The sequence below is a fragment of the Egretta garzetta genome, unplaced genomic scaffold (genome assembly GCF_000687185.1).
Source record: "Egretta garzetta isolate BGI_Z169 unplaced genomic scaffold, ASM68718v1 scaffold59, whole genome shotgun sequence".
In the NCBI taxonomy this organism is placed as follows: domain Eukaryota; kingdom Metazoa; phylum Chordata; class Aves; order Pelecaniformes; family Ardeidae; genus Egretta; species Egretta garzetta.
Window position 1 is genome coordinate 958,037 of NW_009267230.1, and position 19,030 is coordinate 977,066.

The following is a 19,030-nucleotide window of genomic DNA, read 5'->3' on the forward strand; positions in this document are numbered from 1 at the left end:
CCAAAAAAAAGGGTTGAAAAGTCTTTTGTACAACACAGTGGGACAGTTTTGAAAAAAACCTAAAAGACATGAAACCCTTTGGTTTTCTTCTGAAGGAAAGAACCTTCCTCTTTCCACCCCTCCCCCCACCTTTTCCTCTTTAAGTGAGAATTTTTGGAAGTTTGGGCTTTTGCCCTTACGGGGCCAGAGCAGCATCTCCTACTTCATGGCACCCTGAGCTTGCCCCAGCTGTGCCAGAGCTGCGTCGGGCTGCAAGTGCTGGAGCCCTAAGGAGCCGGAGCATCTCCTCCCACCCGTCCCCACGCAGGCAGCCGCGCTCCCCATCGCCGTCTCCCCAGCGGCTGCTCTCCCTGGGTGGGCTGCAGAGCATTCTCTCTTTGCTCTGCTTCAGTTTGTTTTCTATTCATGGCCTCAAGCCGGAGATTGGGGAAGAGCTGCTCGCTGCCTGTAGCTGCTTTCCGTGCGTGCGTGCATAGATTTGCACTGATTTTCCCTCCTCGCGGACTTTCTCATATTCCCCCTCCCGCAGGCAGTGTGTGCGGCTGTCTGCAGGCTCCTGCCCGTGGGCAATTTCCTCCTCCTCCTTACTACCATTCACTCCCTCATCCCTTCTCCTCGTCCTCCCTCCTGATGGAGACAGCATCTCACAGCTGACTCATTTCAGAGACCTTTTTTCACTGTCGAAGCCAAGATTTTTCTTTCTCCCATCACATTTAGGCTGGGAGAAAGCAAGTAGTTTAGGCTGGGAGGGAGAAGCAAGTTTGGGAGTTGGTTGTTGTTTTGTTTTTTTTTTTTTTCCCCAGCAATAAGTAATTGCAGCATGCTGAAGAGGCAGGAGAGCAAAGACGGCGTTAGGCTACACAGAAATACTCCGTTCGTTCTGGGAGTCTTTCTCCCCTCTCCAGAAAGCTTCCTCTACTGTTCAATTTTAAAGCAAGTCACTATTATTTTTTTGTTTTCTTACTTTCCAGAAGAGATTCCTGTCTTATTTTGGCTTCCCTGGAGATTTCCACATGCACCAGAACTTTTTCCTTTGGCTTTTCTTGCCTTTCTGCTTTCTTTTTGCCGGGGTTAAAACCCCCAAGTCAGCAAGGTACTTAAACAGATGCTGAAAGTTAAGGGCTTGCCTAAGTGCTTTGCTGACTTGGAGCCAAAGATATTTTCTCAAGTCTTTTAAATGCCTCAGAACCTGAATTCAAAACGTTTTGCAGAAATTTACAGAATTCAAGTATCTCTTGTGCTAATAATAGTTGTAATTCAGTAGTGCCTTCAGATAACTGGAGCTCTAGACGCGGTGAGCTTCTGTATAATCTTACTTTCAGAAAATACGCTTCCTTAAAATCTTCTGCTTCAAACCCAAGAGCTCTCCAGAGAGCTGGGCATGTTTATTTGTATTTCAGTCAATGAACATAACTGGCCTTTTAGCTGTTGTTTTGCAATGAGACACTTGAAGCTTTTAAGTGTTGAAATTTAGGAAATAATGGGCAATTAGTTCAAATCGTACCGAATGAGTGTCTGCTCCTGAACTAACATTTGTTCATCATCCCCAACACAGGGAAGAAAAAGACCCCACCATCCTGAGAGCTCTCAGAAACAGCAGCATCAGTAATGAGAGGTTAGGAGATGCTCTCCAAGGTGGGCTGGGCTCCAGTTTCACAGGGCCTGGAGGCAGCGCTGCTCCTCTGCTTTTGGGAGTTTAGTCAGAGGGATGGCAATAAAAGCAGTACAGAGAGGGAGTAGCAGTGGGTAGATGAGCAGGAGAGGCCCTGCAGAGGAGGAGGAGGAGGTGTTTCCAGAAGCGGAGGGGCAGCCAGCATTGAGTAGAGGTTATGGCGCGGTTGTTATGGGCTCTGCCTGATGGAGCAGGGGGCCTCTGCCATCAGCCGCTTGGAAGTGCTCAGCTGCTTAGTGAAGGGCATCTTCTGCAGAGGTTTTGGGAAGGGTACTGGGCAGTGGCGCTTCGAGGCACCAACAGGGGAGCAGGACCAGGCAGGAGGTGGCTTAGTTCACGACCCTCTGAGGAGCTGCATGCACCCTCCCCTAACAGCACTCTGTGCTGCTGCTGGGAATGGGAAACCCTGCTGAAAGCTCCCAGCCCACCACCCTCATCTTAGGGCTTTCTTTTCAGAGGTGGTGCGATTGCTGCATGAGCTTCTGCATCGTGCTTTGTAGGGAAGTGTGCGCGCATCTGCACAAGGCATCCAAAGCCTCTGTCCGTATGCTCCAAAGCAGAGTTCTGCTGTCTTGTAGACATGCTCTGTGAGTTGCTCAGAAACCATCTGGGGACCACGATCCTGCAGTTGTGTCATCCATGGCCCAGATAGACCTTCCAGCCCATGACCAGAAACCCAGCCTCATTCATCCCCTGGCTGGCGCTGCTTCCAAGCTCTGCTCCAGATCCAGGAGCTCTGTCCCGGGGCCCTGTCATGGTCTGCAATGCTTCTTTAGCTGCACCCAGGGATTTATCTTGATGTCTCTGGTGGAGGTAACTCTCTTTCCAGTGTGACATGAGTCTGATATGTCGCCATCTTTCACCCCAGAGGTGCTTACACCCAGCAGATGTTTTGTGTGACTGTCGGGCTGCGTCTCTACAGCTGTGCCATGGCTCAGCACATGCCAGTGATCATTTCCAGGCTTGGCTTTGCTTGAGGATCCTTTGGAATGAAAGGCATGAAATGCAAATGTAATATCACATTATTACCGAGGCAAATCCCAAGGCCATGGCTGATTGTTAATACAGCCCCTGATGGGCAGAGTAGATGGTTGCCTTATTATTAATTTTGCTTTGAAATCATCACCAGGCTCCAGAAGTGCAAGTGTTACTTGGAGAAGTGAGTGATGGTGACTGAGTCAAAAAAAAAAAAAAAATATTACTTGGGAAAATGCTTCCTGTTTTATCAGCATCTATTCTTCCCACCTTCTGTTCGCTGTACTGCGCTGGCAGCCGCTCAGTTCCTCTGTTATCCCGTAGCCATGTGCGTAAAGAAAAGTCTTAGTGTTGGTGCAGGGGGAAGAAACCCCTCTCTTGGCAAGGAATGAGTCCTGGGGTCTAACCTCCAGTGGATGTAGGGATGGAGGAAAAAGTATTGGTGTTTCTGTTGGGAGTTCCTGGGCACAGGACATCACTGGGAATACTTTGGCACTGCTCCATCCCGCCATGTCTTGCTGCTGCAGGTTGCACCCCTGCTTTGGTTCCTAAGTCTAGCCTGGGTGATGCCTTTGAGTCCTGGCCCCACACGCAGTGTTCCTGGTGCTCCCCCCTTGCCAGGGCTGGGTCATAAGGAGGAGGATGAACCTCCTGTACCTGTGGTTAAGAAAGCGGAGGAGTTTTTCCATCCTCGGGCCGCAGAAGTTCATGTGTTTAGTTGCAGTGGTCCCAGCTTCAAGCCCAGCTGCCGATCCACCCAGGGGTGTGAGCGTTACATCTGTAAGCGACAAGCCACTGGCCTACAGCAGGCAAAACCCAAGCCAACAGACAGGCAGAAAGAGCCTGAGGGGCTGAATTTTAGAGCTATTAAATGATTAAACGCAAGGAAAAAAAGAAGTTAATTTAACATCGCGGTTGTGATTTTACACACCCAAGAGCCTGGAAATTGAGAGCTCTGCTTCTCACACAGGGATCGTAACTTGGCACTGCACAGATTGTACAGTATGTAAAATTAGACCGGAGAAATAGTAAATATGCTGCAGGGACCAATACTGTCTTGGCAGAAGGAGGATGGACTGAGCGGGACCCAACAGGTCTTTTACGCCTCTGACTTCCATAATTCCGTGCTAATAAAAAAAATATTGCACAATGCCTCATGCTAATCTGCAGCCTTGAGTGGGGTGAAGCGGGAGCCGGGTTGTTATGTGAACAAATAGCGATCGCCCCCAGTGTATTTGCACAGAGGAAGGCTGTTATTTGGGGGCAGGCACGTGGGCATTGGCAAACGGCGGTGGGGAAGCGCACGCTGTGCTCCAGGCTTAAAAAGCAGGTTGTGGTCAATGGGGTGCGAGGCACCCCGACGTGTCTATCCAGCGCTGCCCCCCCTCCCCAAAGCTCAGTAAATACAGGCGTCTTCGCGCCGTTGCTGGACCACAATGAGCTTTTCTTGTGTTTACAGCTGAGATTTGGGCACCTAATTCCAAATTGTATTGATTTCTCCTTAAACGGCATTGAAAAGCCTGATCTAAGCACTCTTTTGTGGCCTAGAGTTATTTGTCCTGTCTGCACGGAAGAGCAGGACCAGAAAACAAGCCTTTAATTCATCCGCGGTGCTAACACCAGCCACCTGGCAGCCAAGGGTGAAGGCTCAAGTGAGCCCGGCTTGGAGGATATTGGTGGGATTTTTCTGCTGTGTGGTGGTTCCCATTAGTGCCATTCATCTCCCTCTGGTTGTCTGATACCTTCCCCTCCATATCATACCACCCCACATGCTGGGGCAGCCACAGTGTAGGTGCAGGGGGTTGGAGGAGTTGCTGCTTCACCAGGCAACTGCTTTTCCTCAGAACGAGTCATCTCAAGTTGACTTTGCGAGGAAGCCAAGTGGGCAAGGTCCCATCTACGCTTCCCTTTGCCTTAGGATGAAAATGGTGTCATAGCTAAGTCTGTCCTGGCAAGGAGAGCACTTGGAGTCCCAGGACACAGGCATTTTTGGACCAGAAGAGCTAGGACATCCAAGTGACCTCCTGCTGGAAAAGAGATCAACACATGAGCTCAGGTCCCCTCCTGGGATGCAAGAGCAAAGTCTCCTGGGAAAAAAAAAGCCAAGATCACCAGCCCAACAGCATCCAGACCTCTGCTGGAGAGCAGCTGAGAGAAAAGCAGAAGTAGCAGCAGAGGCACATCTTCTCCTGGTCCTGCATATGGCACCACAAGGCGAGGTATGCGACCATTGCAGATGGGTGCACACCAGCATTAGCACCCTCTGGCAGAGCTCAGTCCTGCCCTGAAGCCATGGGGAAGGACAGGTTCTTTGGGGTCTCCTGCCCATGCATGGCTGGAGAGACCCTGTTACCAAGGCAGGATGAACTTGGTTGCTGTTCCCAGGTTTGCTTCTTCCCCATGGCTGGGGACAAGTTGGTGTTGGGGCAGCACAGTGCTGTACAGCCCCTGCTACTCCCAGTGAGAGCTGAGTGTGATGGCACGTGGGGAAACAAGGCCACCTCTGATGTGGAGCCCTCCTGGCTTGCGGCAAGGAGCACTGCCAGCGTCATGCTCTGGGCAGATGTGATTTGGCAGTTCTATTGAGCTGCAAGAGAGGCTTTTTCCCAACATGGGGCTGCCAAAAGTGCACCAAGACCAGTATGAGGCACTGGACATAGCAGTCCTGTCCTGGCACTGTGAGGGCATGCCCTGCCCTGGTGAGATTCCACTCAGACAGGGCCAAAGCCACTGATTCAGCCAGTCTGATGGTGTGATACAAGCAGAAAAATGACGCTGAAGTTACTTGTCTGCTGAGGCAGCTTCCCCATCTTGCTACCGTGTCTCCCAGCCAGGGCTCAGCATGGGACCACAGCCCACAAGGCACGGGGAGCTGCCGCATCCCTTGGGGCTGAGCCAGTGCTGCAGCAAGGACTTGGCCCTCACTTCTGCTGGGAGTTTGTGTTGCTTTTGCTTCCAGCGGTGGGTCTCTGTTCTGCGGTTTCCCGCTGGGTTTAGCACTGTGTTTTCTCCCCAGGAGGGTGCTTATGCCCTGCCACTGCATAGCCTTGTTGGCCCCCGTGCATGAGCCTTGCAAGTGCCACCATCCTGACCATGCCACCATCCCAGCTGTGCCACCTGGAGCTCAGTCCTGGGGACAGCAGGCCAAGCCGGTAGCAGAGCCGGCATCACAAGTCCCCACTGCTGGACCATTGGGTCCTGGAGGGAGCCTGTGGCATGTATTATCATTTGTGACAATGGCGTATTTAATTGCAAAAGTGTCCCTTTGTTCTCAGAAAGTCCCCGTAGATACTGCATTAAGTTTCACTGAAGAAGCTTCAGCTTCTTGCATCTGAGCAGCTAGTAGGTCCATGAAGGCCCTCTTCACCCCACAGTGGACATCCCTAGCTGGGTTTGGGGTGCAGCTGCACGTAGAGGTGCACTCAGCTGCAGAGCAGTTGTGGGAGGTAAGGCTGCTGCAAAGCTGGAGGAGAGCTTCAGGGGCAGCAGGGCCCTCACAGAAGGATGTTTTGTGGTCGCATCCAGGCTAAGAGAAGAGGTTCTCCTGCACTGGAGCTTGCCCTGAGCCGAGCATGTCCACGGGGGAAAGTGCCTCCTTTACAACACCCCTGAAGTAAACCGAGGTCTGCTTGCAGGCTATCGTGAAGTGATTGAGTACAAGTCCTTTAGCACCCATCTGTTATCTCTTAATTAAAGTTTCTTGCTAATTATTTTTTCTTGTCAAGAGAGCAAAGCTGCTGACTCCAGGGGTTTACCAAAGTGGAGCAAACAAACGCAGGCTCTGCTTGCTGCAATTCTTCATTAATGGACAAAATTAACTTGGAACAGACCATATCTTTGGCTACATCGATGACACTTAATTACGCCTGTTTCCTTACAAAGATGTATCTAGTTTTAAATCACTTGTGGAAGAACTGCCTCCTTAAGCATGAAATTCCTTATCCTTGAAGGGAAGGTTTCTGCTGGCAACAAAAGCTGTGCAAAGACCAAGTGGCACCAGAGGGAATAAATGAGAGGAGATCAAGGACGGAGTGTGCTTCTGGAAGCTGGTGTCAGGAAACCCTCTCCAGTACTGGAGGCTGTTTCATCTCAAGAAGGGCAGACCTCAGGGCTGTGAAGCTGCAGATGGGAGCAGAGCCACCAGCATCCCTTGGGTACTGTCAGTGATGCTCATGCTGGCCAGCATGGTTGCAGGAGTAGGAGAGAAGCCACAGGGTTGTGCCACTGCTCTGTGAGACCCAGACCCAATGGCCAGGAACATCCTCCTCCATGCAGGAAGGATGACGGGAGATGGCCAAGCCACCTCCTCCCCAGGCACTGGCACATGAGACTTGGCTGCAAGGAAGCAGGGCAGCTGGGGACAGAGCTGAGCGGAGGCTCTTGCAGCGGTGGCCAGCCAAGGCGAGGATCAGTACTCTCCTCCTTCCCTCCCCATGCAGGCTGGGCTCTTTCCCCTTGCTCTCCCCACACTCTGGGGCTCCCTGCTCGTCTCCTGTGGGTTCATTCATTTCATTTACCATGGGAAGTTACAAGGTGCAAGACCTCGCCAGTTTATCTGCTTGGAAAGCTCTTGGCGTAGGCTCGTCACTGTGTAAATACTAAAGGTGTAATTTATGAATACATACACAGAACGCTAATTAGATGCTGAGATGGTTATTTGTGGCTAGTTGCTTAGCTCTGGGAGGCAGGTATAGAGGCTAACCAGGGTGATGTGAAGGCCCCTCTGCCTGGAGGCTCATACGTAATTCTCCGTCCCACTGCAGAAGTGCTCCACCTCCTGTTGGGGGAAGTGGGGACACGTCCTTTCTCACTGCCTCAGTTTCCCCATCTGCAAAAGAGGGGCAGAGCCAGAAGCTGTGCATCCTGCAAAGAGTGCTTGTGTCTGTCCCCAGAAATGCTCTGGTGCCTTCCTTTTGCTTGTGCTCTGCTTATGCCATGCACAGCCCTGCAGTGCATTTGGGAGGAGGGCTCCAGGGGGAACAATTGGCCCTGTCTGCCTGCAAAATGCTGTGATGGCAAGGATGATTTTGGCTGCTGCAAGTACATGTTGGGGGTTGGCTTGCAACAAGTTCTGGCACTGAGAGGCTGTGGTGAGCGCTGGTGCTGGGAATGCAAACCATCCTCTCCGCTTCCTCTGCTCACTCTTCAAAAGACCCCTCAGGCGTCTGGGCACAGACCCCCCGGGGCCGCATCTGTGGTGTGGCTCCATGCATGCTGCATAGGGCAGTGCCCAGCGGCACACTTGCCCTGGCAGCTGCCCACGCTGGCAGGGCTGGAACCTCGGTGGGAACAGAGGGAGAGCAGCCAGTGGAGATGCTGGGACCACAGGAGAGTCGCGAAAGGAGTTTTGCTCCTTCCCAGCATGGTGCATGCCTGCCACAGGTTTGCAGGATTTCCCTGCGTTGTTGTCCTTTCAGTCTCAATGCAGGTCAGGATTCAATAAGAAGGAAAACAAGGATGATGTTTCTGTTGAGGAGCTCCAGCTGAGCAGGATGGGCTTGGGAAGCATCAAACGTGTTCCTGTGGGTCCCACACCTCAGCCGCTTTGTCTCATCTTCCCTCCGTGTCTCTCTGCATTGGGTCGGGCTGAGATGGAGTTAATTTTCCCCATAGCAGCCCCTGCAGTGCTGTGCTTTGTGTTGGTAGCTGGAAAGGTGTTGGTAACACACCAGTGCTTTGGCTCCTGCTGAGCAGTGCTCCAACAGCATCAAGGCTGGCTCTCCAACTTCCCCAACACCACCACCAGTAGGCTGGGGGTGGGCAAGATCTTGGGAGGGGACAGAGCCAGGACAGCTGACCCAAACTGACCAAAGGGATATTCCATACCATATGACATCCGCCCAGCAATAAAAGCTAAGGGAAAGGAGGAGGAAGAGGAGGGCACTTATTATTTATGACATTTGTCTTCTGGAGCAACCGCTACGTGTAGTGAAAGGCCTGCTTCCCGGGAAGTGGCTGGACATCACCTGCTGATGGGAAGTAGAGAATAAAATCTTTGTTTTTCTTTTGCTTCCACACACAGCCTTTGCTTTTGCTTTTATTGAACTGCCTTTACCTTGACCCACAAAGTTGGGGTTTTTTTTTTCCCATCTCATTTTCTCCCCCAACCCTGTCCTGCTGAGGAGGGGAGTGATAGAGCAGCTTGGTGGCACCTGGCACCCAGCCAAGGTCAACCCACCACACTCCCCTCCCTGGACCGCTGTCCTGTTGGCATCTGTTGTGTTGCAGTTGCACAGATTGCACCATCAAGATGTCACTCGTCATCACTAGGAGGGCAGCGAAGCAGCTCACAGCTTGTTTCACTGAGCTGCCCCAGGTCCACCACAAGAGCTGTATGTGTCTGTCCCATGGGCAGTTCCCATCTTCCCTCCACTGCAGCTTTGCAGGGCTGCAGGTAAATCTGTAATTTCTGCCCTCATCGTGCATCACCATGGCTCCTCTCCAGCTCTGGGACTTTATGTGTTGTGCTGCAACAGATGATGTGGCCCTTGGTGGGGTTGGCTGCTCAGAGGCATGTTGCTCATTGGGGTGCATCACAACCTCTCCATCATGATGTGTGCTTCACCCCTGTGCTGTCACCTGACCCGAAAAGCAGCATACTTTGGAGAAGCAGGGTGGTGTAGGGGCAGGGCAATATCTCTAAGGATCAATTCCAGGCAATGATCACAGCAGTGTTGATTGGAAGGGATCTTTGGAGGTGTCAAGTCCAATGTCCCACTCAGAAGAGGACTGTTCCCAACAGTAGACCATATCAGCCATGGCTTTGTAAACAGAGCCCTGATAACGTGCAAGGATGAAGATTCCCCCCTCTCTGTGGGTGTCTGTCCCAGGGCTGCACCTCCTGAAGAATAAATTTTCCTCCCTGTCCAGCTTGAACCTCCCAAGCTGTAGCCCCTGGCTGTTGGCCCTCATTCTGCCCATGCCACCAGACAATGTCCGTCCAGCAGGGCTGGCCCTGCAGCACAGGCACAATCTCAGCCATTGATCCCATGTGTTTCCAGTGACATGATGACCAGGAGGGGGGACAAATCGCCCTCCCCTCCCTGCTCGAGAGAGATGTGAGGCTCTGGGCAGGCTGGGGATGGGGGAAGTCCTGCCCATACCCAGCCTGCAGAAAGTGGAGGCCCCCAGTAAAAGCTCTGGTCACTCTTGCCCACCCCTATCCTAAAGCAGAACTGGTGTCGGCACGGCTGCTCCAGTGGTGGGAGGAGCTGTGGGAGGTGATGCCTGCCAGTGGGGCTGCCATGGTGGGACTTCTATGGCTGGATGGGGCAGGAGGGACGTGGGGACCTGGCTCAGCTCCAGTAAGAGCCTCAGCAAACCCAGCAGGGAGAAACGCCTCCTCCAAAGCTGTGCTATGGTTTTCTCCTTTGTCAGGGACCTTAAATCATTGCCTTGGAAAGGAGCATTGCTTTCAAAGACCTGTCTTCCAGGAATGGCTCCCTCAGCCCTTCTGGATGAGTGCCAACATGTTTGCACTGTGTTTAAGGACAAATAGGAAATAATTCAAGGTGCCTTTCCCCCTTCCCAGCTTAGTCCTGCTGCCACCAGCTACCAACACGCTCTGAGCCACAGCCCTGAGAAGCAGAGCTGGGCACCCCAAAGCTTCCCCCTCTCTGAAGCCTTTCTGGGGGCCAGGCACTGGGCAGGCAAGGCAGGCAGGTCTGTGGGCCCATCACTGCAATGAGCCTTTCCCCAGGTAAGGCTGGTGGGTGGTGCAGCATCTCCAGTGTCTCTGCTGAGCAGATCCCCAAGTGTAAGGCCAGGAGAGTCAATAGCCTTTATGAGCCAGCAAGAATGGGGAAGAGAAAATGTCTTTACCTCTAAGCAATAGAAGAAATCAGGGGAGAACTTGAGGAAGGTGCTGGAACTCTTACTTTAGCTCTGTTATCTATAACTACCCATCTGCCTAGTCATCTGTCCATCCATCCATCCATCCATCTGCACAGCCATTCGAACAGCCAACCATCCACCCAACCCCACTGCTGTTCATTGGTCCTCCCCTCCCTCCCTCCCTCCACCAACCCACCCATCCATCCACCCATCCCTCCATCCACATATGCTGTCAGCCACCCAGCTGCTTATACTCTTATGCCTCCACCCTCTTACACATCTCTGCATCCCCATATTTGCCCATCCATCCATCCACCCATCCATCCACTTGCATAGTCATCCATCCTTTCATCTTCGTACACTTCCCTCCACCCCATCTGTGCCCATCCAGCCAGCTGTCCGTCTGTCTGCAATCACAGGCATTCATTCTTCTGCCCACCCATCCATCTTCTTCCACACTTCTGCCTATCTGCCTGTTTATCTGGGCCCATTCCAGCTACCCCTCCCCACACAGATGCCTCAGCATAGACGCTCTCCCCTCTTTCTGCCTTTCTGTATATGCTCTAAGCTTTTTTAAAACACTCAAAACACACTTGTCTGATCAGCGCAGTTTCTCAAATGTCCCCACCCTTGACTAGAGTCTGAGATGATTCCAAGGCATCTCACTAGCATCTTATTCTCTACAACTCAGTTTTTTGTTGTCTGTTCTTAGCACCTCCTTTCCCAGCAGGGATAGCATCCCCAAAAGTGCTACTTCCCTATCTGAAATAGGTGCCCTGACAGACCATCTGCAGGAGGACTCAGACCTGCCAGGGTCTCCCCCAGCGCCAGCTTCACCCTGGGGCTCTCTCCTTTGCAGGGAGGCTCAGGCTGTGGGCTTTCACACAAGGAATGGCTGGATCCTGCCCGTGTGGTCCCACCTATCAACAGGACCCAGGAGCTCATGTCTAGAGAGGGAAAGAAGAGCAGGACAAGCATGGGGGGGTGCTTCTCCCATCCCTCCCCACCGCCAGCTGCCTGCAGCCTCCCCAGGCTCACCAGAAGCTCAGTGTGTTGCTGCCCTGGGTGGTGTGTTCTGCTGTGGATTCATTTAATCGCTCTTTTCCCCAGAATGTTGACATCCACAGCATCTGATGGACATGGGTTTCTGTAATTGAATCACACTTTTTGCGAGAAAGCACTTTCTTTTGCTTGTTTTCATTTGCTGCCCCTTAATTATTTTATTAGGAGAAGGAGCAAGCGGTCCTTCTCAATTCGTCCTCTCCATGTCACTCATCATTGCTTAGGTGTCTGTCATGTCTTCGCTCAGTTGTCTCCTTTTACGGATGAAGGGATCGAATCTGTTAAGCCATCCTTATGCGGGGGCTGTTCCCAGCCCATGCTCTTCCCCATTTTTTCTCTTTGCTCCATTTTCAGCTGAACTGTGCTGCTCATGTCACAGGGACAGATTTGTGCATGGCTTTTAGGGTACAGTGCTTTCCATTTTCTTCTCAATCCCTTTCCGAGTAATTCCTAGCATTGGGTTTATGCTTTTGGTCCCCACTGAGCTGATGTTTTCGGAGAAGTGAGCATGGTAACTCCAAGATATGTTTCCATGGAGGCTGCAGCTCATTTGGAGCTGTGAGCGGTAGAGGAAGCAAGGCTTGATTTTCCTTGTGTGCATCCCTGTGTGTTTATTGACAGAGTGTTACCGCCTGGTGGGTCTGTGCCATGATGTCCTTCTGCAGTGCCTTTGCACCCAGCTGTAATTTGGCTGCCCTCAGCAGCACGGTGTCTCCTCTCGCTGCCTCGACCCCCTTCTCCCCGTGAGTTATGAGGGCGTTGGGCAGCTCTGATCCAGCTCTGATCCCCAGCGCACTTCACCAGTGACGTCTTCTACTGCCACATCTGACCGCTTGTTCTCACCTTTGGTCTCCTGACCTCTAGCTGCTATAAATCCTTGCAAGGACTTTCCTCGTGTGTCAGGGCTGCTTGGTTTCCTTGGGAGACACCTTGTCAGATGTGTTTTTGAAACCCCAGGAGTATTTTGAGAACGGAACAGCCCTTGTCTGTGCATAGAGGCTTGATGAAGCCTTGAAGGAACTTCATCCTCTGCTCATCCCCCTGTCCTGCTTCACCCCATGTCATGGACACACACACACACACGTGCGATTTTATCATTGTCACACTCAGCTCAGTACAGCCATTGTAGCAATACGGGAAAGATTCAATTGCTAAGGATCATTAATGAATGTCAGCTCGAGCCCCTGTCCAGAAACCTGAGAAAATTCAATTAGGCAGCTGGTGCCCAATGAGCTGTATTGCCCCGCTCGCAAGATGCTAAATCAAACAGCTCAGCAAGGCATCATGTTATTGTAGAGAGAGAGGAGAAGCCAGGCAGGGAGACAAACAGCGCAGCATGCACCAAGCAGCCGCCCCTTTCCAAAGCAAGGCACGGTTAGCTTCCATCCCTCCCACCTGATTTCCTGGGCAGGGAATCACAAGGGCAGCTGCCTGCTTCCCACCTCTGCTAGTAAGTAACTTGAGTTTGCTGGTGACAAGTCCTGGGGCTCTGCCACCTCTCTGCTGGGGGATTTCTGATGTGTGCATTTGGTTTGCATCCTGTAGCAAGCCACGTAGATACAAGAGTGGCAGTGACTTGCTGGCATGAGCGCCTGTCTGTGCTGTAGGGTGTTCGGCTGGTGCAGCCCTGGCATGTCCTCTCAAAGGTCAGAGGAAAGCATCTTGGGAGACGGAGGTGGTCCATGAGTCCTGATCCCAGGGGTCATTGCCAGCTGATTCACTCTGTTCCAAGGTTAAAATAAATCATTATCAGTCATCAGGAGCGCTTGGGCTTCCCTGGCCACTAACACAGTGTCAGTCCGTGCCCCAGTCCTTCCCTCGCTTCCTGTACAAGTGATGGTAAGATGCTATTTCCAAGGCAACCCTGCCCACGGGGCTCTGAGCTCACCTGGTTTTCTCCTCTTCCTCCCCGCAGACAGCCACGTCCAGTATGAGCGGGTAGGCGCAGATGTGACCATGAAGTGTGGCTCCATGGACTGGGATGCAGCTGTGACCTGGACAGCCAATGGCACCGACATCGATGAGTCCCACCTGAACGGGTCCTACCTGATCCTGAAGAACGTCGACCTGACACAGAGCGGCCAGTACTCCTGCTACGAGGGCTCCTCCTGGCACCTCAAATACCAGACCTACCTGAGCGTGGGAAGTGAGTACCCTGCCGTGTGACGCTGGGGGGGACAGATCCATGCTCTCTGCTCCCGTATTGACCCCTTGCAGCCCCCTCCTGCCTTCCCAACCCCTGTACTCTCCATACACATGGTTGCCTGCTGCACCCCACCACACAAGCGCCGCACGGTGTACTAATCCCAGCAGCAGGATGCTGGAATCAGCCCCTCCTGCTCCAAACTTTGCATCAAAGCTGGTAGATTAAACAATGCCCCAGGAATAATTTGGGAAGGGATGATGTCTCTCCCCCTGGCCCAGTGCCACGTCCACCATCTCTGGAGGTGGAAAGTCTGTGCTGTCAGAGGGGACTGCAGCTGGGAAGGAGACATCCTGGCTGGGGTTACTGCAAGATGGGTGTTTCAGAGGAGCAACCGAGAGGTGGTGGGAGTTGCTGTGTGTTTGCAGAGCCCCTGTGCACAGGTGTGTTGGAGGACAGCTACACGTTTCCCGGGATTTTGCATATCTTAAGTGCGAGATGCACTGATTCACAGGTCTCAGCGCGGAGATAAGAGTTGTGCTGTATTTCACACAACACTTAGAGCTGATAGCAACTGTGTGTTTGGTGGGCTGTCGTGTTTGTACAGCTGATAGCAGCCGTGTGCTTCTCAGCACAGCGTCTGCACTTGGCAGCACCAGCCAGCAGAGCTGGGTGCAGGATGGTGACGGCTGCGGAGGGAGCTGCGAGGCACCACCTAGGAGCCCCACCAGCCGGGGATGCACCGTGTAGGTGGCCGCACATTCCCAGCTTTGGAGGACGTGGCAGAGCCTTTCTCCGCTCCTTCTCCCACCTTCTGCACTTTGCATCAGAACCAGGGTGGCGTTTCCATCCTGGACCATGGTCCAGGGGCAGAGGGTCACAGGAGGACCAGCCATGGCCTGCGTAAGCCCTGCAAATCAGGCAGGAAGGGCTCCCTGTACCTGGAGGTCAGAATGAAGAAATCCACATTTCGGAGACGCTGCACAGCGTCCGACTCATTGTTTAGGGTCTTCTTGGAGGGATCCTGGCGCGTGGGCCTGGGGAGGGGGTGCTGGAAGAAGCCAAAAGGCAACATGAGAAGCAGGGGAGGGGGGAGCAGTTGGCGTCGGGCAGGGGGTGCGGCAGCGAGTAGGTTTTGGGGCTGGGAGCATGGCAAACCAAAAGGCAGATAGATGAGCCCGGGGCCTCTCCGCCACGCTGCGGGGGTGAGGAGGTGCTGACGGGTAGTTTGGAGGCAGGGAAGCAGGAGGAGGCTGCGTGGCTCCTCTGCTCGGGCATGTGTGCACCAGACCCCATCTGGGGAGAGGTCCCAGGCCGTGCCAGCACATGGGGGGCTGCAGCCCAGGTCCGGAGGAAACGAGGGGACTGGGGAGGGGGCTGCAGCCTCCAACTGCCTCCTCTGCAGCTGTGGCGTCGCCGTGACTTTGCAATGGCTCTTCCATCTGCTAAGCACCTTGCTAATAGTAATCCCTGTCAATCCGCTCAGGGACCCGTGGGAATTGCTCAGCGTTAGAGCCCAAATCCTGCTGTTTCCTATTACCGCGTGTTCCCATTTGCTGGCGGCTCACAGCCCCCATGAGCACCAGACAGCTGAGGAGCCCGGTCAGACACCGCAGGGGACACCAGCCCCAGGAGAGAGGGCAACAAATAAATAGTGAATGCCCGGTGGTGTTAATGCAATTAAGTATGCAAGGAACTAATCAGGTGAGATGCTTTTAGTGGTAATTAATTTAATTGCCTGGATTTTAATTTAATGTTCTCCACAAGATTTCTTTTCCCAGTGCTGCCGCCCCCAACCCCTGCCTACAACACCCACAACTTTCTCGCCTCTGCAGGGCATGATTGATTCCCTGGAGGTGCGTGGGCTGCTGTGGGTTTGGGAACATCCCAGGTGGGGATGGAGATTGAGACTAAGATGGGCATGGGCATGGGCATGGGCATGGAGGTGGAGGTGGAGGTGGAGGTGGAGATGGGCATCTCGCCGGAGGTTTGCAGCATGGCTTTGTGGCCGAATACCTGTTGCAGCTGAGTGCAATTGGAGCCCTCACCTGGGATCTGAGGGATCCCAAACTTGGGATTTTGATCACCCAAAGTTGGGATTTGAGGGCTCTTGGACTCATTTCATTTCAGCTGGATAGGAAGTTAAATGAAAACAGGTCTGTGCCTGCATTTTCCCCTCTTACCGGGGCAACAAAAAAGGTGATGGCAGTGGGAGTGAGGGTCTGCACAGATTTGGGGAACTTGTTAAATAAAAGGCGGTACCTGGAGCATGCCCCCAAAGCGAGGCAGGGGCACTCGCGGGCAGACAACGAAGGACGTGAGGAGGGAGCGGAGTGGCGGCAAGGAACAGGAAGGGTTGTCAATTAGCAAACAAGCTCCGTCATGGGGATCAGCGAGCGCAGGGATAAAGGGAGTCCTGCCAGGAGTCAAGCTGAGCGAGACCTTGCAGAGGAAATGAAAAGAGGGGTTAGCCGTATAAATACAGAGCAAACAAGGAGAGAAGAGCGGAGCTGGCTATGCAGCCAGGTTTCAAGGGAGATTAAAGGTAAGCTCGGCAGAGCCCGGTACCAAATGAACCCTGCCAGGTCTAAGCAGCGATGCTGAGAGTGAGGGCAGTGCAGGCTGGGGGAGAGAAAGGAGGATAAAACCTGGAGAAGGTGCTCTGCCAAGGAGGCACCTTCAAAGGAAAGGATGCGTTGAAGGTTTGGGGAGCACCTCATCCCGAGGTGAGGACATCTCCTGTTCATTAGCAAGGCTCATTAGCAGCTGAGAGGTTGTTGGCGGTACCCAGAGCTGTGGGGGGAGGTGATGAGTCTCCTGTGCTTGAGAGAAGGAAAAATCCCAGACAGCCTGACCCCACAACACCCATGGGGCACGCTTGGAAGAGAGAGCAATTAAGGAAGAGGGAGCAATTAAAGATGTGGAGACAAATGGAAAATGGGAGAAAAATATAAGGGGGACTTGCCAGGGATATATCACGCCAGATATAACCTGATAGCTCTCTTTGATAAGGGAACTGATTTCCTAAGACCAGAAATGTGGTCGATGCAATCTGTCTTGACTTCAGTGAAGTATTTGCTATGATGCCACATGGGAAATTATGAGTTAAACCAGAGAAAATGTGGATTAGTACTAGAGTTGGAACACGGCTTAGGAAATGGCTAAAGGGGATCAGATTGTGCTGAAAGGGGAGCTGCTGGGAGGGATGCGGGAGATCCAGCATCAGCCTTCGGACCGCTCTCGGTGGTGTTCCCATAGCAGCTCTGGCCCAGAAGGAGCAGGGAGCTCCAGTAGGACATGCCAGTGGCTGCAGAAGGACCCCAGGATTTCTGGGGGTGTCACGCTGGAGGGGACAGGATGCCGCTTAAAGGAGCGGCATGAAGAAGGTGTCTCATCAATGCACTTCAGCAGATGGGCAGGAGGACGCGGGTAGCTCAGCTGGTCCTTGGAGTGGTGTTTGACACCCAGGTCCACATTGTGGAGGACACATCTGGGAGCCCAGTAGCACCCAGGGGAGTGCAGATGGCTGGGGGTAACTGGGCTGTCTTGTCCCCTGCAGAGATGGGGACACCAGTGCATGTGCAGGGAGGGCAGCATGCATCCAGGGAAGGGATGACCAGGGATGAAGAGCCCACCTCAGAGAGAAGGAAGGGCTCAGAGTCTTGCTTATCCCTAAGGGTCCTACATCACCCATCTCCAGGGCGTGAATCATCCCGAGCACAAAACAGCCCAGGGAAAGGTGGCTCTTCTCCAGGGCAGCCTCTTCCGGGAGACTTTGAGCAGCAATATGTTGCTCTGCCTCCTTCTTTCAGGCAGCTGAGCATGGGCTGAAACACAGGAGAGCAACCAGGACGCTCTGTGTTTATCTCCAAGGGATCATCTGCCCTGTAGCCTGGAGAGCAGTAGATGTCTGAGTGTGGCCAGAAGCAGCAGGCGGTGGGACCGGAGCTTTTTGCATGCTGGGCATCCTGGAGCTGAGGCAGGGACTGAGCACCGGGAGCAGGCAGGAGGGAGGGGAAGGCTCTGGGTACCAGGAGCACGGTGCTGGGCTCCCAGCTGCCCCCATGAGCCACAGCTCTGCGTTTGGAAACGCGCGGCTGGAGGGCCCAGGGATGAATATAACAAAGACGTTGGGAAATAATGCGCTCTTGAGGTTTGGCACACGGCTCTGTGCATTACAGAATGTTATAAAAATACTGCTAATGGGCCAGAGAGGAGTGGAAATGCACGGTGGAAAGGCTGCCAGAAGCCGGAGAGTGCACATGGGAGCAAGGAGGCCTTGTGTGCAAAGAGGGGAGGGAGGCAGCCAGGGTGGGCGTCCGTCCTTCCGCTCCTATCCCTCTGTCCCTTTCTAACCTGCTTTTCTCCATCCTGACCCAGCGGCTCTGCCCGTTCGCACCTCCCCTTTTGCCCCTCCACCCGGCTTTGGGGATGCCCGCATGATGCCGACCATGCTGCCGCCTGCTGCCTCGCAGGGCTGCTACCAGGTGGGCTGGGATGCCTGCCGGGATGGGGCCCGTGCGAGAGAGAAAACGCAGGAAAATCCCCTCCAGCAGCAGGGACACAGGTCAGGATGCAGGCGGTGGAGCTGCTCTCTGTGTCGCAGGGGTGGCATGGGGGCTTGTAGCCCGGTGCCAGCCCCAGCCCTGCTCCGTGGGCATTGCTGCCTCCCACCGATGGTGGGAAGGGGACTAGGAGAGGGCAAGTGGCTCCAGGCTGGCTTCCTTCCTCTGTGTCTGTCACTGCAGTGGCTGGCGAGAGAAAGGGGAAAAAACATGCGGTTTGACGGAAAACAACATGGAAAAACAACCATATTAACAGAAAAACAAACAAAGCAAAACCAGAGAGAAGGAGGGGGGAAGGGGCAAAGCAACAGGAACCACATGTGAGCGGGGAGGCCGGGAGAGCCCGAGTGTGTTCTCTGGCCTGATTAGCAAACGATCAAACATCGGCCACTAATAAATAATCAGAGCCTCCTTTTTCTCTGCCTTAGAAGTCCCTTTCCTCCCAGCTGGGCTCCAGCTGCAACTAGAGGATTGGACTGTAGTTTGCATCTTTTTTTGTTGTTGTTGTTGTTTTTATAACTTTTTATCTTTTTTACCCATCCAAAATAAAGAAGAAACAAAGAAGGTAACAACCTCTCCAGTAAGACATGCACCTCTGGCTCCCCAGGAGAGGGACAGAGCACCAGGGCAGGCGTGAGCATCCCATGATGGGCACGGGCTAAACAGCGGAGGAAGGCAGTGCCGGGGGCTGGTGTCTGACCGTATGTTGGTTTGTTGGGAAAACCTTCAGGAGGGCACTGCTGACACACTGGCTTGGGAAACCAGAGGTTTGGCTGGCTG

General features: G+C 53.3%; 1 protein-coding gene across 2 annotated transcripts in view; it reads left to right on the forward strand.

The window, feature by feature from the left end:
* CNTFR (ciliary neurotrophic factor receptor) overlaps nt 1–19,030 on the forward strand; it is a 215,629-nt gene that overhangs the window by 138,348 nt on the left and 58,251 nt on the right. For both annotated transcript variants that reach the window (XM_035902723.1, XM_009647268.2), the window contains one exon: nt 13,458–13,688. In XM_035902723.1, coding sequence (XP_035758616.1) covers nt 13,458–13,688 — 231 coding nt within the window. The remainder of the gene's footprint in view (nt 1–13,457; nt 13,689–19,030) is intronic.